Source organism: Thamnophis elegans, chromosome 7, assembly GCF_009769535.1.
Source record: "Thamnophis elegans isolate rThaEle1 chromosome 7, rThaEle1.pri, whole genome shotgun sequence".
NCBI classification, from domain to species: Eukaryota; Metazoa; Chordata; class Lepidosauria; order Squamata; family Colubridae; genus Thamnophis; species Thamnophis elegans.
Window position 1 is genome coordinate 30,602,167 of NC_045547.1, and position 27,555 is coordinate 30,629,721.

Consider the following 27,555-nt stretch of genomic DNA (forward strand, 5'->3'; position numbering starts at 1 on the left):
TTTCAAATCCTAGGTATTGTTGAATTTTTAGAGTTGACTGGGCCTACACAGCAGTCGTTGAATCATTGCAGTGCAAGGTCCATTCCCTTCTAAGATACTTTCTCCACACCTATCCCTCCTTTGGACTCAGATTTCATTTATTGGATCACTGTCTAGATCACAGCTCTTCCTCCTATCTCCCAAGGTTATTCTCACAGTCCATTATATTGCCTGATCTGATGCTTGTTTCACAGGGAATAGCCTTAGGATTACGGCATAGTAACATCCATGGTGAGTGTGTCCAAAGTCAAGATGGTGACTATGAATAACACACCTACATGTGTGTTATAACATGCTTGAGGTTGCCATCTTGATTTTTTTGAAGCTCTCCTTTGGATCCCCTGGTAGGAATTATGTATGACGCATCTTTGTGGGAAAATGGAGACAGATTTAGAGATGTCCTAGCATCCTACTATTTCTCAAAACAACTCAAGACAACTAATAAGATCCTTTATTTTTATTTTTTATTTTGAAAAAGAAGAACTCTTAGGAAACAAATTTAGCTTTAAAAAATCACTAAAGTTCCTTATGATACATCCATCCAGGACACTTTATGAAAGTGGGGATTTAAACCAGTCTCTCCATTGTAATCCAATATTCTGGACTTACTCCACTATTTTTAAGCATTTAGTTTGGCCATAGCTGGATCCTCAACTCTAGTCTTCCTCCACTTCCCACCAGATCCAGCCAGCCTGCTTCCTACCTTCAGCTCCCAGACATTCTTATCTCGACGACTCTCCATTCTCCGCAGGTCCATCATGGATTTATCTATACTGGCGACTCTATGCCTGTATTCCTTCTCATATTGTTGCCAACTATCCTACAATTGAAATGTTTAAAATAAATAAAATCTTTACTCTGAACTCAGGAAAAAAAATTAACAACTTAGTATAATTATGGTGGAGCTACAAAGGTTATGGCTGGTTAGATTTTCTGGGCATCTAACATCAAGTACCAGCCATTATGTACACAGCTGTTTGACAATAAATTGTTTGCTCAGCACAGCACAGCCCTTAATATACTGTACATAGCAACTTGTAAAAGACAATAATAATTCAAGGGACACAACACCTACAGTGATGTTTCACTAGAGAATAAAGAGAGGAAGCTAAGGAGGAGGAGGAGGAGGAGGAGGAGGAGGAGGAGGAGGAGGAGGAGGAGGAGGAGGCGGCAGCAAAGGATCAGTCTGACTCTTACATTAATGAACTGTACATCCAGCTTGGTGTTTTTTTCCATGTGCTGCAACAAATCTACATGGAAGGTCTCTGCCTATTCAAAAAAGAAAGTATTGTCAGAAATCATGCCTTACCTAGTATACCTGAGTATTAAATGGGGTTGAGACCATCATTCAGTAGTAGAGGACATACAGACCAGATTCATTATGTGCAGGCCACGCCCACTCCATCTCCGCGAAGGGGAAAACCGTCGCAATACATCACATGACAGCCATGTGAGGCCGCGAGTTTGATCCCAAGCATTATATGAACAGATGATTGAGAATGAGTTGGGAGAGGCCATTTGAAGATGCAGAAATGAGCAAGAATGCAATTGTTCAGCATGTAAATCTGTTTGAATATGTGGCTTAAACATTCAGGCATACATATAACAAAGCAATAAATTGCAAAACATGATTGATTGGTTTATGATGATATAGGAAAGGAATTAATAATGGATGCAAAATGAAAGATTCTGAAGAGCAATGGGCCATTATTTATGTAGTAATGTCAAGAATAGATGTTGGGCAAAAATGGAGATAGAAAAAAAGTGAAAGAAATGAGAGTGAAAGTAGAACATTTGCAAAAACAGAAAGTACAAATCATGTATGAAATATCAGCAGATAATACATGACTAATTATATATAATTAGTATAATTATAATTAATAATTAGTAAATTACTTTCCCAACAGATTGAAAGAAAAATGGAGGTAAGAAAATAAAATGGAGAAATTGCTTGTGATAGAATGAAAAGAATTACAGAAGTGTGTGGAGCTATGCTTATAGGAAGTACAGAAAAGATGATAATACGATGAAGTGAGGTGGTGTAAAAGAAAAAAATGTTGATAAGGAAATGATTTCTGTCAAATGCATTTTATTTATTTAGGATATGACATTTACAGAGGTCATGCAATCACTGATTATAATCACTTATTTCTGTCAAATGAGAAAGAGACAAAAGTAGGTGCAAAGCATATAGGGGAGACAGCAAGGGAGAGAAAATGCAGAAATAGAAATAATTTAAAAATATTACAGAAACGGGTGAAAAGGACTAAACTAGGAGCCTTCAACAAAGGGAATGGATTGAAGAATAGCAATCGTGAAATGATTGGAATGAAACTAAAGCAAGGGAACATTCAGTAGTTCAACACTGAGTGGTATGTAATACAAGGATGTGTGCATTTCCCTTGATTATTGACTGCATTTATGGACAAATTAGTAAGGAATACTTGTAAGGGGGGGGAGGGTTAGAGGTATTTTGGATGGAAACATGAATATGACTGTCCTGTAATGTATTTAGGCAATGACATGTTCTTGGTTGAGAATCTCTGCATAAGCATGTCCAGAACTTTGTGCAAATTAAAAAGCATAAATATACTTAGTTAGGAACGTAAAGCATTTATTTTCCACCCTTCTTCATAAAAGACTGCTAGACTGGCCTATAAAATAATAAAAAGAAGATAAGACTCAACCTTTCACACCTGACATTATTTCCTCTTTTTTTCAATTGTGTGCGTGTATGTCCTATAAATTGTCAACCTTTGACCATTAGCCATGCCAGATGGGGATTAAATGATCTGAAATGCAACATATCTAGAGGCAAAGAGGTTGAGAAAACTGTATACAGGACATAAATATATGACCAAGCTATAATAGAGATACCATATGTAACTTTGCAGATACTGTCAGGGGTGAGTTTCAAAAATTTCAGCAACAGGTTCTCTGCCCAGTTGATGGATGGGCGTGGTCGTGGTGGGCATGGCCTAGTCCTGTGATGGCGAACCTATGTGGCACCCGGAGCCATTTGTTAGGACACACGAGGCGTTGCCCTGTCAGCTCCAGCACACATATGCACGATGGCCAGCTGATCTGCCTTCATTTTTTCCTGTTTTTTGCAAACCGGAAGCTTAGGAATGGAAGCCTCCTGAAGCCTCCGGAGGGAGAAAAATGGCCCTACAGGCAACCTGGAAGTTTGGGAACAAGGGAGGCCGTTTTTGCCCCACCCAGACTCCTAGAAAGCCTCTGGAGCCTGGGGAGGGCAAAAGATGGGTCTATTGCATGCAAAAAGTGGAGGGAGGGTGTGTGCGTGCATTCGTGGGGGGCATGCACATTGAATTATGGGTGTGGACACACCTACGCATGACCCCCCCCCCCTGTGCTCTCCCCACATTTGGCACACAATGGCAAAAAGATTAGCCATCACTGGCCTAGTCGGTCTCCTGCACAATAGCGGGGGGAGGTCCACAGGAACCTTCCACAGGCTCCGGAGACTTTCTGGAAGGCCCATTTTTTCCCTTCCCCGAGCCTCTGCGTGGGTCCTGCACTTACCTCAATGCATGGAGACTCCTGGGAGGTGAAGGGAAGGGCCAGACAGAGGTGAGACCGGCCATAATGTTAGCTAAGGGTTCTCCTGAACCCAGGCGAACCTGTAGCAGCCCACCTCTGATACTGTATGCCTCTGCACACGTTCCCCTCCCCCATGTCTTTGTACAAATAAAATGTGAGTTGCAAGCAACTGAGAGAAAATAATTTCTCTTTTCAGTAATTATTTGGGACAACACAGAAAATATGTCAAAAGGGTCACAACTACAACTGACAGAACCTTTTGTCATAGTTCTCTTGACAAAGTAGCAATAGTAGCATGCTAGTAGCAGTATCTCCAAGATACTTACAACTATTTCCAAGTTGCGGTTCAGATGCATTTGGGATTCCGACATCTGTATCAAAATTTCACCTTTAGAAGGTAAAGAAAAACCATTTAATTATTTTTCTTCTGGCAATGGCAGGGAATTCTAAAAGGTGTAGCACCTCCAAACACATCCAACATTAATGCTCATCAAGAATTGTGATTTATTGAGCATGTGGAGAGCGGAAATTGGAAAAGTGTATTACCAGATGTCAAGGAATGATCATCAGAAATGTGAGATTTATCTGTTTTGAAAAAAGCAATATTGTACTTTCCACTAACCAAAGGATGCAGCAATACAGCTGTGATACTTACAATAATATCTCACATTATTTATATATTATAGCAGTGAATTGATTGGTAAACCAGTGGTTTTAAAAAATACGGTTTTTTTTCTGTATTTTTGTTTTTTTCTTTTAACTGCTTGAAAATTTTATCTCTTTTTAAGATTAAAGATGGCTTTGCTGCAATAATATAGATATTAAATAAATAATAATTGTATTTTTTAACATTTTTTTGTAAAAATAATTATAAAAATATTACTGATCTGATCCGCAGTACTCCTGAACCAGAGTTAAATTATCTACATTTCATACTTCTCTAAATGACATAATAGTAATAGCACTTAAACTTATATACCACTTGATAGTGGTATATGTGCTTTAGAACCCTCTCTAAGCAGCTTACAGAGTCAGCTTATTGCTCCCAACAATCAGGGTCCTCATTTTACCGACCTCAGAAGGATGGAAGGCTGAGTCAACCTTGAGCCAATCAGAATCAGATTCTGACTGGCTCAAGTACATTAACATACAGTATTGTATTCTAACCACTGTGCCACAATGGCTCATGCACATCTCAACTCAACTCAAAGTACACATCTGAATGCATTTGACCCCAGATTTTAAGAAAAATGATTAAAAATGAATGAAAACTAAGAAATAAAATACATTATGTCCATTTTGTCAGACAATTAAGTTTGTTTGTTTTTTTTAAAAAATGAAACTTTAAAAACTTGCACATGAAAGGAGAAAGTAAACTGATCAGGCTATTGAACTCTGGATATACAAGTTTGTATTCTAGCTCAACTAGGCAGACCTTGGATAAGATTGAATTATATCAGTTTGAAACATGAGTCTACTGTGAAAAGGATGGATCAATGTCTAGATATAAACTCACAAAATATCTTTGCATGCTGAATCCAGTGGAATGATGAGCAAACATAGTATATGTTTTTTATATTACATAGTAATATAAACTATTATTACCAGGTGACAATCATATATCATCTCATGGAAACTCACATCTTACCCAGAATCTGTGAAGTAGAACTCTGAAGAGCTTGTTCTCCAATCTTCTGAAGTGCTGTAAAATATACATCTGCTGCCTCAGATAATGCTGTAGGATTTTTTTTAAAAGAAGAAAATTATAATGCATTTGTCGCCGAGAATTCTCTTTCTCTTTTTAATTTTTTTTAAAGAATTGTTCTTCAATTATTAAAACATTTTCAAATGAGTTCATTTCTTGGGTTTTCCTATGCCAAAGATTCAGGTCAGCTCCCAAACTGCCTCTCTGGAAATCTTTTGAAATTTGTGTTGGGCAAAGAAAAGAATAGGATTGCTTAGAAATTCCATTTATTTCATGTTATCCACAAGTAGAGCATACAAAGCTGTGCATTTCTTAAATTTATTTATTTATTAGCTGGATACCTGTGCTTCCTGACAAAACTACGTGATTGGGCAATGCAGGAGAAATCTGGTTCACTCCAGTTCAATCTGTTGGCTCAGTGGTGGTGGGTGACTGAAACACATAGGGGAATATTGCTCCCGCCTCAAGTCCGGAAGCAGTTCCATAGGTGGAAGGCATAGACATTTTGGTGAAGTACCAATGTTTAGTACTGTAAGGAGCCCCAGACCGCTCCTGAGTGAAGGAGTGGAATGTCTGTCAGCTTGAACTGAGGTAACAGAATGTGAGGCAACTGGCAGTTGGAACAGAGTTCTTTTCAGATGAGGAGGGAGAGTAGAACTCCTTAGCATGAGAGCATGTTAATTATTGTATAAGAAATACTAATGATCTGATGGTAATTTTTAAAAATCCTTTCTTAGCAAGCACCTAGAAGCTAAGAGGAACATAAGTGCCAAATTTCAAGTTTGTAAGCTTTACTGTTCTGGAGATTTTGTGATGATGTGTGAGCAGTATTTCCCTTTTATATATATATAGATTTATTAGAATTTGTCAAATAAAAATGAGAACAAGAATAAAAGAATAGAAATACAGTGACAGGGAGGGTAGGCACGTTAGTGCACTTATGCATGCCCTCTCTACTATATATGTTACAATATGCATAGTACTGATTGTGATGCATCTGATTATACAGATGGATTTGTCTGCATACTGGTATTTTTCCCTGTCCATGAATGGTGAGAAAGATCACCTCCTCTATCATGTATATATGAAATTCTACCAAATTAAACATGAACTAATGCAGTTTTTATTTGCTACATTATGTCTGCCCAACTCCAAATGATTAAGGGCAGCTTATTTTATTTGAAAAGCAAAGAAACAATAAGAAATAATGATATTTAAAAGTAATTAAAGATAATTACTTTAGATAGATAACTTTAGTAGATAATTAAAAGTGATAAGGCACGTTTCGGGATCTACCCAAATCCTCAGGGGCTAAATAAGATCTTGTTTGGTGGAGACAAAAAAATGTTATCGAAGATCTACCAATTTTTGACCTGCCAAGATACCAATGAAGAGATGGACAAAAGCCTTCTAACAGTATGGGAGAGAAACCTAGGTTATGAAATTGAAATGGGCAAATGGTGGGATCTATGGAGTAAGACCATTAAACTTACAACATCCACTGCATTCAAAGAAAACATATACAAGATGGTGTATAGGTGGCACTTCCCCCCAACGAGGTTAGCTAAGATGTTTCCTGGGTTATCTCCATTGTGTTGGAAATGTGGAAGAAAGGATGGCACATTCTACCATATTTGGTGGTCCTGTATTGAGGCCACGAAATATTGGAAAAGGATTAAAAAATGGTTAAAAGAGGTTACCGGGGCAAACATTGAATGGAGACCTGAGAACCTGTTACTAAGCATCAAACCAGATAACATAAGCAGTTCAATATGGCATTTGAGCCTGCATATAATTGTGGCCGCAAGAATAACCTATGCACAATTTTGGAAATCCACCACTATACCGCCGGAAGATGCATTAATTAAAAAGATCTACGAATGCGCAGAAATGGACAGAATGACGGGTTGGCTGAGGGACAAAGGAGAAACAGAACATTATCTTAGCTGGAACCTATGGTATATGTGGGCGACTAGGAGAACAGCAGGGACTTAAAATGGGGAAAGTTAACATAGGTACTGTAATAGATCCCTGAATCTTGCAATGAGAAGATGTGGCTTAGAGATCTAATAATGAAGAAAGAAAGAAAAACTGGGCTGTGAATGACTGTCACCGGGGGGGGGGGGGGGGAGGGGGGGTTGTATGTCTAAAACGGCATTTGTATCTGTATGTTTTATGTATGATTTGTCTTGCTTATGTCGTTGTATTTATGTCGCTGTATTGTTTTTTCTCTGTTTTTTAAAGGTAATAATGTTTAATAAAAATTATATTTAAAAAAAAAGAAAAGAAATAATGAAACAACTCATGCAAGTGAAAAAGAGAGGACATTATATAGCATCAAAAAATTATAATAACTTAACGGGCTATCAAGCCTACTCCAGGTCTAGGAGGACAACCAGTTTTTCATGAATCTTAGCAAGGTGTATGTATGTGTGTGCCACAGTGTCAGAAAGAATGTTCCAGACTGTAAGCAAATAGACATTCAATTAGCTGTCTTACTTACCATAAAAAGCCTGCAGATACTTGTTGCCCAGATATATCAGCTTCTCCAAAGCTGGATTAAACTGTTCCAAGATGCTCTGTTATCCATCCAGATGAAGAAAAAATAAAAACAATCTTACATTCAGCATCTGGGTCTCCTTAAAGAAAACTTACTGTAGCCCAGGCTTTATTACTTTCTATATTCTAGACCAGTGATGGCGAACCTATGACACGCGTGTCAGTGCTGACACGCGTAGCCATTTGGGGTGACACGCACAGGATTTCATGCGATTCATCCTCGACTCCTGCACGGCCGCCGAGGATGAAAGAATCTGTGCTGGAGGAACGGGGGGGCGGGACGTGTGATCTCCCCCGCCCACACTCACTTACTGTATCGCCGCCGCTCCTTTCTGAGCGCAGGGGCTGCTGGTAAGGCGTGCGTGCCGTGTGCACACACGTCATCAGCGCGGCGAGGGAGGACCCGCAGGAGAGGAGCGCGGGAACAGTGCGCGCCTCTCTCCAGTCAGGCCGGCACAGAGAGTCTACTCCTGGGACTGTCGGTTACGACCGCACCACAGCAGGGAACAGCTGAGCGCCAACGGGAACTGTGAGCGCCATTAGCAGCAACTATTGGGGTGCCATGGACTTGTAATTGCCCACAATAACTGAGATAAGCGAGGGGGAGGTTGTGTTAGCTTGTTAGGCTAGTTAACCCCTAATTGGCTATCTATAATTCTATCTGCTATCACTGGCCCACTGATGAAGCACCCAAAAAATAAAAAACAAAGGTTAAGTAAAGGGAGTGGTAGTGGCAGTGGCCGACCCTTTCAAGAGACATGGAGCGAGATGTATGGCATTATAGAAAAAAATGGCAGATCATTTTGCGTTCTATGTACTGAAACGGTAGTAAGCAGAACGTGGAATATAAATAGACATTTTGAAACTAATCATTCCCAGCTCTTGGAAAAAAGTGAGGATGAAAGAAGTTACTAAGCAGGTATGTTAAATAATTTGTTTTTGGTTTATTAAATAGAATTATATATTGCAATTATACATTTTTGTAGTTTAAACTATAAATTGCGCAAAATTATGTTTTTGTCGAAGTGACACACAACACGAGTTATGCTCGATTTTTTGCTGATTTTTGACACACCACGCCAAAAAGGTTGCCCATCACTGTTCTAGACAATCAATCAAGTGAGCCATCCATAAAGTTTTAAAGTATTTTATGCGGAAAATATCTTAACTACAATTATTAGCCCAAATTTGGAAGAAAACTGGTGACAGACAACACAAGGTAGTGTTATGGACCCAATATTGGGATTCAATGTAAACAGTGAGCAAAATGAGGGTAGATACAACACCCTCATTCCTTCCCCCACCCGAGTTAATCAAAGTCATTAATTATGCTTAGTTAGCTATTTCCCATGGCTAGTAGATTGTATTGTCTACTAAAACGGACGTCTGGATGTCTTTTTCCCTTAGGGATTGTTCATTGAGTTAATATGATCCCATTTCACACCATCTTCTCCAACTTTGGTGATCTTCCCTTCACCTAGAAACCTTTTCCTGTCTCAGCCATCTTGAATCGGGCTATTCTTCAGAACTGCCCAAATGCAACTTAATTTGCCAATCATCATCTTCTATTCTGCTTTTCCAACTCCAACACAGCTCTGTGCTCCTGCAAATTCCTTAGCCAATTTCCTTTCTCACACACCCCACCCCCAAATGAGAGCTCTCTTTATACACGTGGAGAAGGGAACACTTCATCATTTATTCTTTTTACCTTCCATGTTGCTATCTTCCATATGCTGTGGCCTTTACCCGAGGGGCCCGTAGATCTCGCTGCCTTTTGTCAATTGAAGGTTGTACATAACACTTTTGTACACTTTCTCTAAAAGGTATAGCTTAAATTATCAGTCTCAGTTATACCTCTCCATGTGGATATTCTCTGTCTTAATAGTAACAATAGTACTAGTGTGTTTGGGCAGAGTTAACCATGATTCAGCCTATTGGTTAAACAGTGCCTTGCTAAGTTTACTTAGTTAAGTATTGCCAATCAATGAGCTTGCTGTTGAGTAAGTGTGCAAAAGATGTCAACCTTTGTGTGTGCTGGACAGCCAACTATAGTTTCCATTTCATCTAGCATTTAGTTTTCACTGCATATTGGATTACCTTCTTGTTACTTCTAAGCTGAACCTCTTGGCCTCTCAATAGTTTTTCAGCTTAGTTAGGCCAAACGTCACCGGTCATGAGGTTAAACCATATGTCATCCAAGATTTACATTCTCTGATTCTATGAAGTGCAAAATTTTGGGCGAATCAAAGAATGGAAAAAATGGAAGTCATATGCTTATTACAATCCCACTTGGGAACAACCTACTAATTTCTAAATTTTGCCCACTTCAAAACATCTCCTTACTTTCAACCATTTATTTCATTCCTAATGTTCTTCAAGCTTGTCAGCTCGTCCAAAATCAATATCCCGGCTTTCATCAAATTTTTCTATGTCACTATTTTCCCTCAATTTTTAATGTTGGATTTTTCTATAAAATCAATTTAGCATTTGAAAAAAGATCAAATCTGTTTTTATGAGATGTTCCATTCCATAACTTTCTAACAGGTACAATTATTATTTCCAGAGATACTATTTTATTCTACTGTATTTGGATCCTAATTCTGTCCATTCAACTAAAGGTGCTATATGTATACATATTACAAAGCTGCCCAAATCAGAAAATTAAAATTAATGTGGCTTTATTACAGTAAGTTTAGTGAAATAGGAGGCTCATTTATACAAAATACAATAGGCTAAAAGATATGATACACATTTGTATTAGAAATGAGTGTGTGTATATATATAAAATGTATGTTTCTGTGTATGTGTGTTTGCATTAAATAATAATCAATAGAGTTTTAACTGTTTACTGGATCATATTATACTTCATATTTTGGGTTTTTTAATATTGTATTTTTCACTTATTTCTAAGCACTAGTTATGCATTTTTAATATAAATTTTTGGATTTTGTGCCTTTTGTTTTTTTTTTCTGTTATTTTAAAAAGCAACAAAAATATTTTTAAAATACAGAATGTCCTTCCAAGATGTATGAATCTGGTCTTTACTGGAAGCGATACTGCCTCTACCATGAATGGCTGCATGATCTGATGCTATAGAACAAACTATCTGGGTACAAACACAATTGCTGCATATAATGTGAATAAATTATTTCCGTATTTTGAAATTTGTAACTAAAGCAGACTGAGATTCAAAGAATTAGGTTCCTTGGTTACTCTAACTATCTCACAACTTAAAACAGAGATTAAATTTTTTAAAGCTATACCACATAGAAGATATTCTGTTAAGCAATCTGAATCACAGGTTTTCATAATCAAAGTTTTTCTCCATTTATATTTTAACAACTTCTTTCTACTTCCATTTTGTCTCCTGCAGAATCCATTATTAAGGAAGAGTCTTCTTAAACCACATTTCCTTTGGCCAATCAAGAGAGCCTGTTACAACCCAGGGAACAAAGAAAATTAGGCCTCACCTTATAAATAGTGATTGTCGATCTGTAGGATTGCTCCATCCTCAAATATTTTAAGACCCAAGATTCACTTCTCCAGGAATGGAAGTTTTTGAGAAGATATGCTGGGCTTGCTTTGAAAAAGAAGAACACACTGCCAGAGAGTTTAATAATTAATAATCATGTTGTGCTGTTGGAACTTGATCTTTAGGTGTAATCAGATATCAGGTAGGGCGGAATCTTGTGACAGCTATGGGGGTCATATGATCTTTACTCTTAATTATGTATTGCAGTTTCCATTTATGGTTCTTTGTGGAGCATTGTTCCATCGAATTATCTTGACTGAAATAATTATGATGGGTTGAGCACCTTGAACAACTTATCTCTGGTTTGGCTTAAAGAGCATTTTCCACGTCTGCCTAACCAGGCAATACACATACAGGCTGTATCTTTTTTCTGCTATGTCTTCATGACATGTTCTTTATCTCATCTTCAGTCCATGAGTGGAGCAAGCTTGTTGCCCTTAGTTGTTCCAGTGTTGAAGTAATGTTTTCCCTCTTATTCTAATACCATCACTTGGGTGGCCATGTTTAGAAATATAAAGTTGGATATCATCAGCATATCTCACTTCATGGCTTCATGCAGATGTTAAACGTGAGTGGAAAAAGGTGGCAAGCTCTATGAAACTCCACAAAAAATGGACCATGGTTAGACCTTTCTCCGCGATCAATATTGACTGGAACAAGTCCCAAAGCAAGAGAACCAGCATAACATCATCTGCTTACTCCCAATCTCCAAAAAGACACTCCAGTCCAAATATACCATGATTAATGATATCAAAAGCCACTGAGTGGTCAAGAAAAGCAAAGATGGGACTATAAACACCATTCCACTTCCACCAAATGTAATAATGCCATTTTATCCTGTACCCAGGTCACAATCTCTACTGAAAGAAATCCAGATAATCCAGTTTCCCCAAGGTTTATGGAGCTGCCATATAACCATCATCTTTCCAACCTTCCCTATAAAGGGAAGGTTAGATACTAGTTGAAAATTGTTCAGCATAGTTGGGTCCAACAAGTGGTAGACAAACTATCACCTCTGTAAGGGGCAGAGAAATCACCCCTCTCAAAGAAATCACCATCATCAGAACCTCCCAGGACGTTTTAGTCATCTGGAGGGGACGTGGATCTAAAAAATAGGTACCTGAGTTTGTAGCCCTAAGGACCCTGTCCTTGTCATTAGGACCAAATGGATTAAACTCTTCTCAGAGAAGCAAACCAGACTGAGCCCTGATAACCAACCTCCATAGGACCTGCAAGAGTTCAATTCGGAATGAAACTAAGTGCCAAATCTATCCGATAGGTGCTTAGTGTCTCCCCCACAGCAATTTTGCAAGTAAACCTCTGAGTCAGCCCTTGTCAGAAGGGCTCAATTTACATTAACCAAAGCCACCAAGTGGTTATCCACAGACACATTCCAAGCAAACACAGGACCAGCCTGAAACAAACACACCCACTTATAAAGGCCAATCACTATTGAGTACTGATTGCCAGTGAAATAAGGTGGCCTTTCATTAAATTGCACCTTCATCTGCACAAAAACACAGCAATGGAATGAAAAATCTTACTAAGGGGGAGGCCTAATTAAGCACAATTGGGTTGGCATTAGGCTTTAGTAGGTAAAAGGGATTTAATGAATGCAGCTAGGTTGAGATTTGCATAGGAAGCACGCGCCACATTTGGTAGTTCCATAAGGAACTACTTCATCCAACAACCAAGGAAAAAAACAAGAATTTCTCTTTTAGATAAACACAATACTCAAGTCATAGAGAATATAGTGTCACATGTTACTTAGTTCCCTCTTTAGTTCTCAGGTCATCAATGCATGATCAGTATTACTCCCAAATAAAAAGCAAGAACAACATATGCTTCTTTCTGTTTTAGAGTGATCTAAATAAGGCTGTGCTGTAATAATATTGATATAATATTGGCCTACCATGCAGTTTTGAAATAGATATTAAATTCATTCAGAAAGCAAGTCGGCACCTTTAGCCCCTCTTTGACTATGACTCAGTCCTGATCACACCTGGTGGGATTTAGAAATATTCAGCTATACTGCTTGTAGCTAATGTAAAAAAATGTTGAATCTTGTACTAAATGTTCTTTCCAAAAAGCATGTTACTTATTAAAATTGGGCCTCCTTTGTTAGTTTGGGCAGGGAAAGAATAAAATGCTTACAACTTGTGTTCTGGCAATTTTATACTCATAGTAGCTACACACACTTTAAAAACCGGAAACAAGAAGCTAAAGCCACTATTGTACACATCATGTTGTGCATAGCAAATCTATGTGTGTGCTTAGTCTGTACTAAGTTTCACTGAGTTGAGTGGCTTGTATTCCCAGTTCATGTAGACTGGTGATGCTATAGATGCTTTGGCTGGATCGCTTCATCCAGCTTACTCTGTGTTAAGATCAGCTGGAAATTCAGGAAAGGCAACATTAAGCTGTTGTTTCCTTGTTTGCAAAAAAGAAAGAAATCAATAGTCTCTGTACTCCGTGGCAAGCATAAGGAAACCCATCCAGTTACTGTATAGTTGGTTTCATTGAATTCAAGGCTCCTTACTTCCTTTCAAGTACCATATTAACCAAACTATCCTCATTTCCTTCCCAAATGTGATTTAGTTAGCATTTTTAGTGGACAGAGAAGCCTTGCCCTATGGATATGTGTTGTGGCCCGGCAGGAGCCATTAGAGCTGCCGCCAGACTCCAACAGCAACGGAGCTGATGGGTCGGCCTTGGAGGAGGTGGAGGACCCTGGACAGGGTGTTGTGGCCCGGCAGGAGTCGTTGGAGCTGCCGCCAGAATCCAATGGCGAGGGGTCTTATGAGTTGGCCTTGGAGGAGGTGGAGGACCCTGGACAGGGTGTTAGGGCCCTGCGGTGAGGGATAGTGTTGTGACTTGGCAGAAACCTCCTGTGAGTTGTTTCGGGATGCACCGACTCACAGGAGAGGATAACGAGCAGCTGTGGCTCGTTAGGATCTCCTCCTGCAGATAAAAGACGGATGGTGCCACGCCCTAGTGGCAGAAGTCAACGTTCCACTCCGTTCCGTTTCTGTTCTAGTCAAGTTCTTCGTTTGTATGTAACCATCGAGAAAAAGCACTTGGATAAGTGATTTGATTTATATAATCCTGTTTGTAGCTATTTATGAGTTAGGACTTTTGCCAGAGCATTTATCTGTGTTTATTTTGGGCTCGCAGCCAGCAAGAGCCGGGACTGATAAAAACATTCCTTTGAACGTTCTGTTTGCTTTAGTTTCTGAACGGGCAAGGTGGGGGTCAAAACAGATAGGGAATGGGAAGAAGCATCAGTGTCTCAGCTTTGTTCCTTTTCAGCTACTTTTGTGAATTTGCTTCTACCAATCAGCTCCTCCTTTTATAATTTACTCACTGAATGCAAAACGATACAGATGCATCCACCCACTCACAGGGATTTATTTGGGGGAAGCCTCCCACCCCCACCCCCACCCCCGACATCTTTCTTTAGGTTAAATACAACAATTCTCACACCACAAAATATTTTTTAAATTCACTTATGCCATACACAGAAGCCTTTCTCTGTCAGGTGACTTCCAGATACAGGCTAAGCATTGCTAAAGTTGATCCTATGCATTTTGAATTACCAGTTTTTAAAGAGGTTACTTTTTTAATAATGTGCTCAGTTTGCAATAAAAGCAAGCTAAAATGCATCTCTGACATTGGAGATTGCAATTTGTATTAAGACATCTTAAATGAAAAGACAGAAAAGTCAGATTTCAGAAAATACTGTTTTTATTTAATGCTTACTTTGGGAGGGGGAGAGGACTTTTTAACATCAACATAATTTTCATCAGAATTTGAAAGCTTATGAAAATAATGGGAGAGTGGAGTATTTCCTGTTAGTTTCACTTTATCAGTTTTTCAACAATTCCAGTGCATCCTATTAAGTCAGTTAAAACCTAGAAAAATAGTGCATTTTTGTTAAACGTCAGTACATCTTATATTTCTTGTCTAAACAAAACAGCAAATACAGCATTCATGAGTAGAAAAATTAATGAAGAAAGAAAGAAAGTATGAGAAAACAGAAAAACCAACCGTAAAAACATGGGCCCCGTCTACTGACTTTGTCAATCAATGGTCTCCTTATCTGATGCGTGCCCATTCCTACATTTTTTTCATCCATATTCGGAAATGTCTTTGGGAAGACTATTGTCCAAGGAAGCATTATCCTCCATTCTTCCAGCACTCTTTTGTGCCAGTTATAGCAAAGTGATTTCTTCGGGGGTGAGGGGACTCAGAAAAAAAGGAGTCTGAAGTAAGGAAACAAGCATTTAGGGAGAGCTTTGGTCTGGAATGAGCAAAGGAGTTTGCCTACTATCAATAATGTTGAAAGGGAATGGTGAGTTTTCTCATGTGGAAAAAAAAAATCTCCTTCCACATAAGAAACAACTCAATAAATGACTTGTAAACAAGGAGAAAATGGCAATTTCAATTGTTCAGGTCCCCATGCTACTACCTTAGATACAAAGGTATAAGTAATTAATTCATAGCACACAACTAGTCTTAGATTCCAGGCAGGAATAATTCAACTCTGATCAACAAACAAAGTGAAATGACTTCAACCTTTAAGGTTACTGGTATAGCAGCACACTGAGGTGGGGAGGGAGGCAGTCCCAGCACCTAGAACAGCTGATGGAGGTTTTGATGGGAGCAATCCTCAAATTCTTCCACTTGATTTTTCTGGTACGGAGGCAAGGGGCAAGCCACTGGCCAGTAGAATCTGCTACTTCTCACTGATAATCCAGGCTGCAGCATCAAGGCAGGCATTATTGGTACCAAAAATCCTCACAAAAGCTTTATTTGATTAGAAGCTGCTCTACCAACTGCTCGAATTTATCCCAGTGTCGATAAATGTAGATCTGTGTCTCCCAGAGCATGTTGACCAGGATCGTATTGCTCACTTCATCCAGCATGATGTCTGCCTCCAAAGAGGGATTGAATCTGTAGGCATCATGAAGATGTTAACAAGAACAGCAGTTTTGTGCATACGCTGCAACTGAAGATACGAACGTAGGGCAAAGAAGCGTTCAACAGAGGAGAGCACAACAAACAAAATACAAAAGGAACAATGTGGTGCAAACAGGAGCATCCTGGGACCTTCACTTTTAGATTCCAAAAGCCCAGCCCCCCCCCCTCCCAAAAAAAATGTTTTCTGGATATTGCTGATAGAACTGGGTGACAGAAAAAGCCAACACAAATAGTCCACAAATTATGACCACAATTTTATTTTGCATCATTGACTCAGCCATTAGGTACTTTGTACCAGGTTTTACAACCTTTTGCTGTGGTTGTTAAGTGAATCACATCACTATTGAGCAAATCCAGTTTCCCTCATCGATTTTGCTTGTCGGAAGTCCCCTGGGAAGATCACAAATGGTAATCATGTGATCTCCAGGGCGCTGCAACTGTTGTGAATACATGTTGGTTGCCAAGCACGTGGTTTTAAGCATAAGGACCTATCATAAGTCACTTTTTTTCAACACCATCATAACTTCTAACATTTGTTAAACTAAAGGACTAGTCAAGGACTATCTGTACGGTTTTCATCTTCCATATAAATATTTGAGCTCTTGCCTACTTTTGAGTCTACAAAGTTCTCTACAGCAAGGACTGAGCCATTGCCTCATCTAAACTTTGTTCCCTGTTCTTGAATTATCCTGTGTCATAGTCCTGTCTTCTTCACTAAAATGAGCCTGGTTTCATATAAAGCATTCTGGCTGTAGCTCAGAAACTCGGTTAGTGGTTAATATTTCCCTATTTCTCTGCTGAATCCCCTCCATTGTGAGGGTGTCCTATATAAAATATATCCTATATAAAATACCTGAAAAGCAGAAAGAAGCCTAGAAGTTCAAGCTCTGATTTTTCTGTATTTTTCGGAGTATAGGACACACCGGAGTATAAGACACACCAAGATTTTGAAGAGGCAAATTTTTTAAAAAAAGGTTTTGCACTCTGCAGACTTCCCAAAAATGGGCCATTTTTCACAAAAACGGGCCATTTAGGAGGCTTGTAGAGTGCTCCTAGGGGCTGGGGAGGCCCAAAAACAAACAAAAAATGGCCTGTTTTTCGTCAAAAAAAGGGCATGCATAACCTTTAGGAGGCTTATAGAATGCTCCTAGAGGCTGGAAGGGGGGGGCAAAAAAGAGCAAAAAAACAGCCCATTTTTCGCTCATTTCTGCCCTCCCCAGCCTCCAGGAACACTCTGAAAGCCTCCTAAAGGCAATACACGGCCATTTTTACAAAGGGGCAGGGTTTCGGGAGGCAAAAAATGCTGTATTCAATGTATATGATGCACCCAGATTTTCACCTTTTGAGGGAAAAAAGTGCGTCTTATACTCCGAAAAATACGGTATTTATCAGGATGGGGAACTTGAGTCTCTTGAAATGTTGCTAAACTGTCATTCTCAGCAGCCACCACAAATATGACCAATGATGCTAGAAGCTCAGCAACATACTGAGAGTTAGAGCTTGCTCAACTCTGCCTATACAGGCTGCCAAAATGCGCAATAATCTACAGCTATAAATCAGCTTTGCCCTCAACTAAAGTGACTGTTAGAGCCCCTTTATGATGATCCTTGTTTGGTATATAACCTCATATTGTGAAATCACATTCACAAGTTCAAGCTCTGATTTTTTCTGACACAATATTATAGCGGGCATGGCTTATACCTGAAATAATGGGCATCTATCATCTCACACCAGGCGGCTGCACGATCAACACATGGTCCATCTGGATCTGTGCACTACAAAAATAAAACAAACGAATCGTTATTCAAGGTATGTCAGTTTTTCTACAGAACAAATTTCCAGTCCAAATTTTAAAAAAAAAAACCTTAAAAGGAAAAAAAAACCCAAGCAGACTTGGATAAGCACAAGTTGGATCATTTAATTTTAAGGACGACATAGATATGAAACATATGGCAGAGTTTTCCTGAGAATGAGACCAAATTTTAAGATCCTCTTTTTCATTAACAATGCAACTGTTAATAATTACGGTATTCTGTGTTACTAGTAGGCTAAACTGATGACAGTACATTATTGGCATTTAGGATTTGGTCGTGTCCTTTATAGCTTTATAAGAAAGACTCAAATAGCTGAAAGTCATAGTAAAGTTGCTTGAAAACATGCTATCGTATATAACTATGTAAAGCTGGAGTAAAAGTAAGGTGATATCTTGCCTTTAGCTTTTTACCAATTCCTGTAAGTCAAAACTACTAACCATCTGGTGGTATAGCTGGACGCCCAGGAAAATCCAATATGATAAAAGATATGGCATAGTTTGTTATTGTGAGCAGGTGGGGGCGTTAAACAATAGATTTAGGGTGACACGAAAAGATTTAACTACCAGACTACTGGAGTTTGACAAAGTTGGAGAAATAAATAAATAATTGTATAGCAGTCTTTAGCGTCAAGTAGAGATTTCCCTACTAAATAAGAAACAAAAAGAAACAAAAAGGGGGAAATTATGCATAATAAAGGAGAGTATTTGGTTCTTGATAAAAACGCTCACCTCTGTAAGACATTGTATATAATAAGCCAAGCTTATCTCATGCAAATATTCTGTTCCTAAATTTCTAAAAATATGTGAAAAATGCTTTCATCAGTTGGACAAAAAACAAGGGAATCTGTTAAGAAACTAAAAAATGAGTATCTTCTGTGGATCAGATAGACTGTTTAAAAAGATTATAAAATGTTAGGAACAGTATATTGAGTGAACCTTGAGGGTCTCTGAGTTTATTGTTTTCTTGCAGACATTTCATTACATCACATTTCATTTGGAAAACTGTGGCCATCCTAAACCAAGCCAAATCTAGGGAATTCCTGGAAGCCTGGCACTCTGACAAATTGACCATCAATGGGCACATAGACATAAACAATATCTACATGCCATTCAATGAGAGCAAACCCTACTCCTTACTAGCACTGATTATGTTACCTAGTTTGCGTAATTAAATCTGCAAGAAAACAACCAAGCCTAGAGAACACCAAGGACCCTTCATTTCAACCCTGAGCTACAAATGATCTCCTCTGTTATTAGATTATAAGTAATTTACAGCACATCTAATCATTGAAGAAACCAAGAAGTAACTCAGGAAGCAGCAATGTTAATTTCAAATGACAGTAAGGTATGGCCAAGAATGGATTAGGCAAAAATATTGAAGCATAGGTATGAAAGAAACTTAGATAAGCATCTCACAGGCATATATTTATCTCCCTCAACATTTGTTAGTATCTCCCTGGGAAAAGTATTTTCTTCGTCTTTATCGGGCGTTTGAATTGCTATCATATTACAAACTATCAAAACATTCCTTTTATATGCAAAATGTAGAAATCTTCACCTCTTGGATCTGGTATCATGACGCCTACTCTCTATCTCATACTCACACAGTCCACCACCAGCCTGCCTAGTTCTTTAGCCCCATAGACAGTCTTGGCCAGTTCCCAAGGGTTAGAGGGACGAAAGACGTCCACAGAGCTCACAGGCACTTTTGCTGTTGTGCCTGTTCCAAGAGAGACGACGACTCCCAACCTCTTCACTTTGTCACCTTCTCCCTGGAGAGATGGAAAGAAAACTAAGCAAGTACTTTAAGCCTCCAAGGATAAAGGGCAGTAGTGGGTTCCGGACAGTACGGGCCAGTACGGGTGTACCGGTGATAGCTGGGAGCAGAGGCCACCGTACCGGAAGGGTGGCTCGTTTGGCCCACCTGCCCGCCTGGGTTCCTTACCACTTTTTTATGCAAACGGGCCAATTGCGCACGCGTACACAGCATGCAGCACCTGCGTGACCTCCACTGAGCAGCTGAGTGTCACTGGGCGGTGGCGTGCGCAAGTGTGCACAGTGTGCGTGCCTAAGGAGCACGCCCGGCCCCGTCACAGCGTACCGGTTGCAACGGGATCCGGAACCCACTACTGATAAAGGGGATAGGAGTCTTACCAACATCTTCACATATGTTGCTTGAATTTAGCACAAAAGAAGCATGTGAATTGTCCATGTGAATTGTCCATGTGAAATAGGTTTTGGGAATATTATTCTGGTTTACTTTTTTCCATTCTCCAAACAGGTATGGGGATTTAGCAAATGAGTTGTTTTAAACTTGATTGGTAGCTTTATAGCGCTTTGATGTCTTACACATTTATTCTGAATTTACACAAAGCATTATTAAAAGAAGAGTTACGGTGCAAATCTTGCTAAACTTTATAAAACTTCCTTCCTGGTAAACCTTTAGGAAATCTTTTCTTCCCTTGTATGATATGGTCCTTGCCAACTCGTTTTTTGTAAAGACTTGACAATCATTGCTTTAGTTAGTTTAGCTGAACAGATTAATGCAAAATGCTCTGGCTAGTTTTGCAGACTTTTTTTTTGAAACTTCAGATGCTCCAATCAGCAGCAACCAAAGTTGCATGCCATGAATCACAGATCAAAAGCACCTAACTTTTCTTAGTATGGAAATAACCCTAAGAAGCTTAGGAACATATATCTTTAGGAATTGTTTGTTTTCCTAAAAAAAATCTTATCAGGGCACAAATACAAGAGGTGTGGTGGCACTTGTTTATTTTTCCATTAAAACATGTCACTCCCTCCATGATGTTTTGCCAGAAATTGACCTGCAGGCTTTTAATTTTGCATACCTAATTTTGCCTAATTACCATCTTTCTCTACTTGGATCAAACTTTAAAACAAAAGATAACAACCAAAAAGAGCAGTAAAACTTAAGTGCTGGCTATATGATGTGGCTTCTGTTAGAAATTGGTTGATGCAACTTACTCTGACGGGATGTGATAAAAATGTTCTAATTATGTTGTTTGCCGGATACTTTTAGATCCCATTACCCTGTTTCCCCGAAAATAAGCCCTCCCCGGATAATTAGCCCAATCAGGCTTTTGAGCACATGTACTAAAATAATCCCTCCCCCGAAAATATTGCAACACAGCAGCAGCCATGAGGTGACCATGCTCACAGTCTCCTGCACCTCAAAAATAATAAGACCTCCCCGAAAATAAGGCCAAGCGCTTATTTGAGAGGTCAAAAGAAAATAAGACCCTGTCTTATTTTCGGGGAAACATGGTAGTGATCTGGAGTACCCATAGATTGTACTGTCAAATTTGGCAGCAAAATACCTAATTTCCAGCAGTGCCACTTTATGCTCTTCTTGCCCCACAGCTAAACAAAACCAACTGAAACATTTCACCTTTTAGTCAACCAGGGACATTCATCACTTTCTGAATTCCTTAGAAATCTCTTTTTTAAAGAGAAAATACTGTCTCTTGGGGAAGGGGGGCAGAATGGTTCACTCTTAAGACATTTTAGAAAATTGCATGTGCAGATTAGAATTTGTCTTTAATAAGTATTCTTGCACAATAAATCCGTACTTGCTGGATTAAAGACTTATTGTATTCATTGATCTCAGTTATGGCATCCAAAGTGGGGTTGTTGGCTAGCAGCCCTCCGTCCAGAAACCGCCCTACGGGTCGAAAATATGTTGGAGCAGCTCCACTGGAACGGGCAGCCTGCCATACCAGTTGATCTATAAAGAACAAACAAAAAGTGGTGACTATCAGCAAGAATGTGTATCAATATTATAATACACAACGAAGCAAGACTATCTGGCTATCTGCCTTTCGATGAATTGGAAATAAACACAAGTCAAATTCAAATCAAGGAAAGATTGGGAGGTAGTAGGGAAGCCAAAAGTAGATCTCCTTACATTATTTTGATTACACTTGAATTCTGAAGAAGAAAAATAAAAAGCCCACCACCACCTCCAAAACATTATAGTGAATAACAAATATTTCCCCAAAACATCTGGCAACACAAATGCTGTCAAATAGAAAACACTGATGGCTCCATTTGTGCTTCCTTTATAATACTTAGCAAAGTTTTCTAACACCACGTTTTTAGCCTTAGGGCTGATCCAAATGTTTTTTTATCTCCATTCATAAATTATTCTTGTCATGGGAGAAAAATATGGCTGCATATGCAACCAGTCTTTAACTAGTTATGAGCAGAAGATGCTGGGGAAGTGATGTGTCCCAATCTTATTTAGAATATGTAGTAGTATACATTCATTCCAAACATGACATATGCTAAGTGTATGATTATTTTGGTTCATCCAATTCCTTACAAGGGGGTGAATGAGGAGGAATTACCGTATTTTTCAGAGTATAAGACGCACCTTTTTTCCTCAAAAAAGAGGCTGAAAATCTGGGTGCATCTTATACATTGAATACGGCATTTTTTGCCTCCTGAAGCCCTGCCCCCTTCAGCAAAATGGCTGTGCATAGCCTTATGGAGACTTTCAAAGAGTTCCTGGGGGCTGGGGAGGACAGAAATAAGCAAACAACAGGCCGTTTTTGCCCCCACCCCACCCCCAGCAGCACTCTATAAGCCTCCATAAGGATATGCATGCAAAAAGTTTTTTTACAAAAAACGGGGCCGTTTTTGCGAAACGGACTGTTTTGGGGAAGTTTGCATAGTGCAAAAACTTTTTTTCCCCCTTTTGGAAAGCTCTTTAACTGATTGATGAGAATTACATTGATCAAGTGCTGTGCCAGCAGAAACAAAGTCTTTGATGCTGCAGATTGTCAGCGATTTCCTTCTCCAGCACATGGATAAGTACACCTGGAAACATCTACCTACTTACCTACTTTCTTTCTCCCTCCCTACCTACTGTATTTCTCTCACTTTCTCTCCCTCTCTATCCCTCTACCTACCTACCTACCTACTTTTTTTAAAAAAAAATTGCCTCTTCAAAACCTTGGTGCGTCTTATACTCCAGTGCGTCTTATACTCAAAAAATACGGCATGTATTCCTTTAAAGCAGGTGTCCCCAACTGTGGCAACTTAAGACTTGTGGACTTCAACTCCCAGAATTCCTCAGCCAGCAAGCTTTACAGCCTTACACGTTCCTCCCCACACTCCCCACTCTCCCCTCACCAGTGCAATTTATATCCCTGGTCGGTGGGAATAGGTACAGATAATCCTCAACTTACAACAGTTCATTTAGTGACTGTTCAAAGTTACAACAGGATAAAAAGTAACTTTTCTCACATGACCTTCACAGCATCCCTATAATCACATGGCCAAAATTCAGATACTTGACAACTGATTCATATTTATGATGGTTGCAGTGTCCCGGGGTTACATTTTGCAACCTTCTGACATGCAAAGAGAATGGGAGAGCACCAGATTCACTTAACACCCCTCTGTTTTACTAACTTAATGACGGCAATGATTCCTTTAACCATTGTGGTAAGAAAGGTCGTAAAATGGTGCAAAATTCACTTAACATCTGTCTTGCTCGACAACAGAAATTTGGGGCTCAATTGTGGACGTAGGTCAAGGACTACCTGTATTTACCTTCTGGCTTAGTCATTGGTTGAAATGAGCCCATCATTCTGAAACGGGATTTCTTTCTTCCTTCTGGTGGATTGTAATTCCTGAACAAATGGAGCTCAGCGGGCTGTCGGTCGCATAGTGTTGCTGTCAACATGACCCTGTAAAAAGTTGAACAAAACAAAATTTCAACTTGATTTAATTCAGGGACTAGTGTGCAATAGCAACACTTTTGATCTCCAGGCAGAAAGTGAGTGACTCAACTGCTAATTAAAGGAGATCAGGTAGTACTTGATGAAAAATACCTTTACTAGAAAGAAGATGGATCATTTACCTAACCAAGACAGCTTAGTGTCTATTATCATTCTTCTATGTGTCATAAAGTGGTATAATAACTTTGTAGTGTTGTGGCACACCACTGGAGCTGGCAGCAGATTCGGACAGCGAGGAGGTTGGGGAGGAACATGGGACAGTCCTAGAATCTGAGGAAGGCTCCGATGAGGCCTGTGTGTCAGAGGCAGAGAGGGGGCCAGTCGTATGCCAGTTATCAGCTGTCTTCAGAGTCAGACATCAGTGAGGCAGACAAACAGCTGGAGCCTGTTCCCAGTGTGTGCATGCGCAGTGTTGCCAGACAAAGGGAACAGCTAAAGAACAGGAGTCGATTTGGGAGTAAGGCCACAGGTGGACAATGAATGGCCCCTCCCAGAGGAAATAAGAGGAGTGAAAGAGGAGTGGAGTTTGCAGGAGACAATTAGTTTGCTTAATTGATTCCTTGCCAAGTTTTGCAGATATCGGCCTGGCAGCTCTCCAAGCCAGATAAGGTCTGTGACTGTAAATCCTCCCTTGAAAGACTTCCCTGGATGTGAATAAGCAGAAGAGGTTTTTGTCAAGACAAGGAGTTTGCTTCATGCTCTTGGGAAGCCTAGGTCAGAAGAGCTAGGCAATTTACTATTTAGGTACTGATAAGATGCCAAACCTACTTTGAATAATGGGAGGTATATAAATGACCAGCAGAGCTAATTAATGAAGAATAGAGGATTCAGGAAGCCATCCCAATGGTTTTCATTTTGGCTTACTTGGGGTTCTTGATATCTGTCATTTTGGTATGTTCTCCAAACTCCTTTTTCAGGAAATTCTCAAGAGGCTCTGATTCATAAGGCCGTGACCCTCGAAAGACCTCATCTTTCATGCGAAAGTACACACAGCGCATGTAGTCCATGGGCTTCCCTGAGAAGAAGAATAACATGATTGGCTTCCTGGAGAACATCTTTGGTTCCAATCCAGCTGATAGAAAACAGGCAGGAAATTATCCAAACATCTTGGTGAAAGTATGGAAACCCATGTTTTGTGCAATGAGTGAAATCACCAAATGTGTGACAGAAGAGGGGACATCAGGGGGGAAAAAGTTCAACAGCAGGAAGGAACACATAAGGCTACATCAAAGGCAAGAGTGTAATGCAGATGAGCCACTCTGTGTAAAGAATCCATAATATTGCATGCTGTGGATGCAAGAAATCCCAGATTCAATCTCTTGCTATCTGTTCTCAAAGAAAAGATTGATAGAAAAACTAGAAAAACACCTGGGCATTAGAATATAGACCATGAAGACTAATGATTAGATTATCATTAATGACATGATGCAATAGGGCAGCTTCTGGTAAAGAAGTGGTAAAGAACAATTGAAGAATTGTTTGACGGGCAAAGACAAAATATATCTGAATGACACATTAAATACGGTAATGGGGGTGATAAAATATAAACTAGGATTGTCTTCTATCTGCTCTCAGCAATGGAAGCATTACACTATCTCAATTTCTGGATCAGGAGCCCTTAGTTCTCTTTCACTTGATCAACAAAAAGCTTTTTATAGATCTCTTCTAGACTGAATGCATGTTAAATGCTGACTTAAAAGTTTAGAAATAAAAAATAACTAGAAAGGAACCGTATTTTTCAGAGTATAAGACGCACTTTTTCTCCCTCAAAAAAGAGTGAAAATCTGGGTGCGTCTTATACACTGAATACAGCATTTTTTGCCTCCTGAAACCCCATCCCCTTCACCAAAATGGCCGTGCATAGCTTGTAGGAAGCTTTCAGAGAGCTCCTGGGAGCTCAACCCCCAGGAGCACTCTATAAGTTTCCTAATGCCCCTTTTTTGACAAAAACGGGCCCTTTTTCGTGAAAAATTGACTGTTTTTTGCTCCTTTTTGCCCCACCCCCACCCCCCAGGAACACTCTACAAGCCTCCTAAGGGCTATTCATGCCCTTTTTGGGGGGGGAAACGGGCCCATTTTTGTGAAAAACAGGCCGTTTTGGTGAGGTTTGCAGAGTGCAAAAACTTTTTTTTTTAATTTGCCTCTTCAAAACCTTTGTGCGTCTTATATTCTGGTGCGTCTTATAGTCTGAAAAATATAGTATTTACAAATCTATCAAAAACACAATTGCAAAGCCAATACAGCAATGGGAATGATTTAGACAAGAGCACAACAAGCTACATAATGTGGCGGTTTGACATGAAATCTAGAACCCAATTCTGATCAAAGTTTTAAAGAGCACACACACACGCACACATGCACACACACACACTTCCCAATTCAGTAACCATTCCCATCCCGCACTGAGTCATTTACACATGGGATTACTTGCTATTCACATCACTTCTTACCATGTATAATAGCCAGGGCCAGAATTCCCCCTGTACTAGTCCCCGCCACCCAGTCAAAGAGCTCTTTGACAGGACGCCCTGCAGCTTTCTCTATAGCGATGAGAAACTGGATGAGTACAATGCCCCGGACGCCTCCTCCGTCCAGGCTCAGGAGGCGGTCCTCGCTAGAGAAGGGGAACAGAGAAAACAAGGGAAGTGTCAGCCCCAGAAGTAACTCTGCCTTGTTCTTCACATTCAGATGACTCAGGGAGATAGGTAAATGTTTACATGCATTATATAGAAGGGACACGGTGGGTCAGTGGCTAAGACACTGAGATTGTCAATCAGAAAGGTCGGCAGTCCAGCAGTTCGAATCCCTAGTGCTGCGTAACGGAGTGAGCTCCTGTTACTTGTCCCAGCTTCTGCCAAGCTAGCAGTTTGAAAGCATGTAAAAATGCAAGTAGAAAAATAAGAACCACCTTTGGTGGGAAGGTAACAACGTTCCGTGCGCTTCCTTCGGCCTTTAGTCATGCCGGCCACATGACCACGGAGACGTCTTTGGACATCGTTGGCTCTTTGGCTTTGAAACAGAGATGAGCACACCGCTCCCTAGAGTTGGGAATGACTAGCACATATGTGTAAGGGAACTGTTACCTTTACCTTTTATGCATTATATAATATATCTAAAATACCAAAGTAATTGTTCCTGAAAGTACAACTGAGCCACAGAATCAGAAACAGTAGGCACAGAGTCTTTCTTTCTAGGAATTTGGTGCATCTTTACTAGATCTTCCCCACGCAAGTACATCTAAACCACCTTTGTGACTCTCCCTAACCCTACTTGCTTACTTTCTTCTCTTCTCGGGGGCAGAGTCCACCACATCTGGTCTCTTCAGCAAGTTGCCCAGAGCTACTGAAACGTGGATGACGTCTTGGTAGTCTAAAAAAAAAAAATAGAGTAACAAACAAAACATAAAATTTCTAACTTTCAGGACACAACAGGCACGGGTTAAAACTGAGAGTTTAAGATGCATTTCCTCGCTCACTATGGTATCCAGATTCAATAGAATCTGAGTTTTCTATTTCTCAAGGCATTGCCCAAAAGGAAATGATAGGCATATCTTTCTAGAATCACCATAATCAGTGACAGTAAGTCATGCCTGTTAACTCAC

At 39.7% G+C, this 27,555-nt stretch overlaps 2 protein-coding genes across 5 annotated transcripts in view; both read right to left on the reverse strand.

The window, feature by feature from the left end:
• BAIAP2L2 (BAR/IMD domain containing adaptor protein 2 like 2) overlaps positions 1-11,448 on the reverse strand; it is a 29,107-nt gene extending 17,659 nt beyond the window's left edge. The window contains exons 1-6 of the mRNA XM_032221644.1: positions 11,335-11,448; positions 7,809-7,884; positions 5,249-5,335; positions 3,927-3,988; positions 1,237-1,308; positions 743-859 (exon numbers count right to left, since the gene is read on the reverse strand). Of these exons, the coding sequence (XP_032077535.1) occupies positions 743-859; positions 1,237-1,308; positions 3,927-3,988; positions 5,249-5,335; positions 7,809-7,884; positions 11,335-11,373 (453 nt within the window). The 5' untranslated portion in view covers positions 11,374-11,448. The remainder of the gene's footprint in view (positions 1-742; positions 860-1,236; positions 1,309-3,926; positions 3,989-5,248; positions 5,336-7,808; positions 7,885-11,334) is intronic.
• Positions 11,449-15,122: 3,674 nt separating this feature from the next.
• PLA2G6 (phospholipase A2 group VI) overlaps positions 15,123-27,555 on the reverse strand; it is a 35,981-nt gene continuing 23,548 nt past the window's right edge. For all 4 annotated transcript variants that reach the window (XM_032221508.1, XM_032221511.1, XM_032221507.1 and 1 more), the window contains 8 exons: positions 27,233-27,323; positions 26,405-26,568; positions 24,819-24,969; positions 23,767-23,903; positions 21,780-21,934; positions 19,794-19,961; positions 18,078-18,151; positions 15,123-16,349 (listed from right to left, as the gene is read on the reverse strand). In XM_032221508.1, coding sequence (XP_032077399.1) covers positions 16,205-16,349; positions 18,078-18,151; positions 19,794-19,961; positions 21,780-21,934; positions 23,767-23,903; positions 24,819-24,969; positions 26,405-26,568; positions 27,233-27,323 — 1,085 coding nt within the window. In that variant the 3' untranslated portion in view covers positions 15,123-16,204. The remainder of the gene's footprint in view (positions 16,350-18,077; positions 18,152-19,793; positions 19,962-21,779; positions 21,935-23,766; positions 23,904-24,818; positions 24,970-26,404; positions 26,569-27,232; positions 27,324-27,555) is intronic.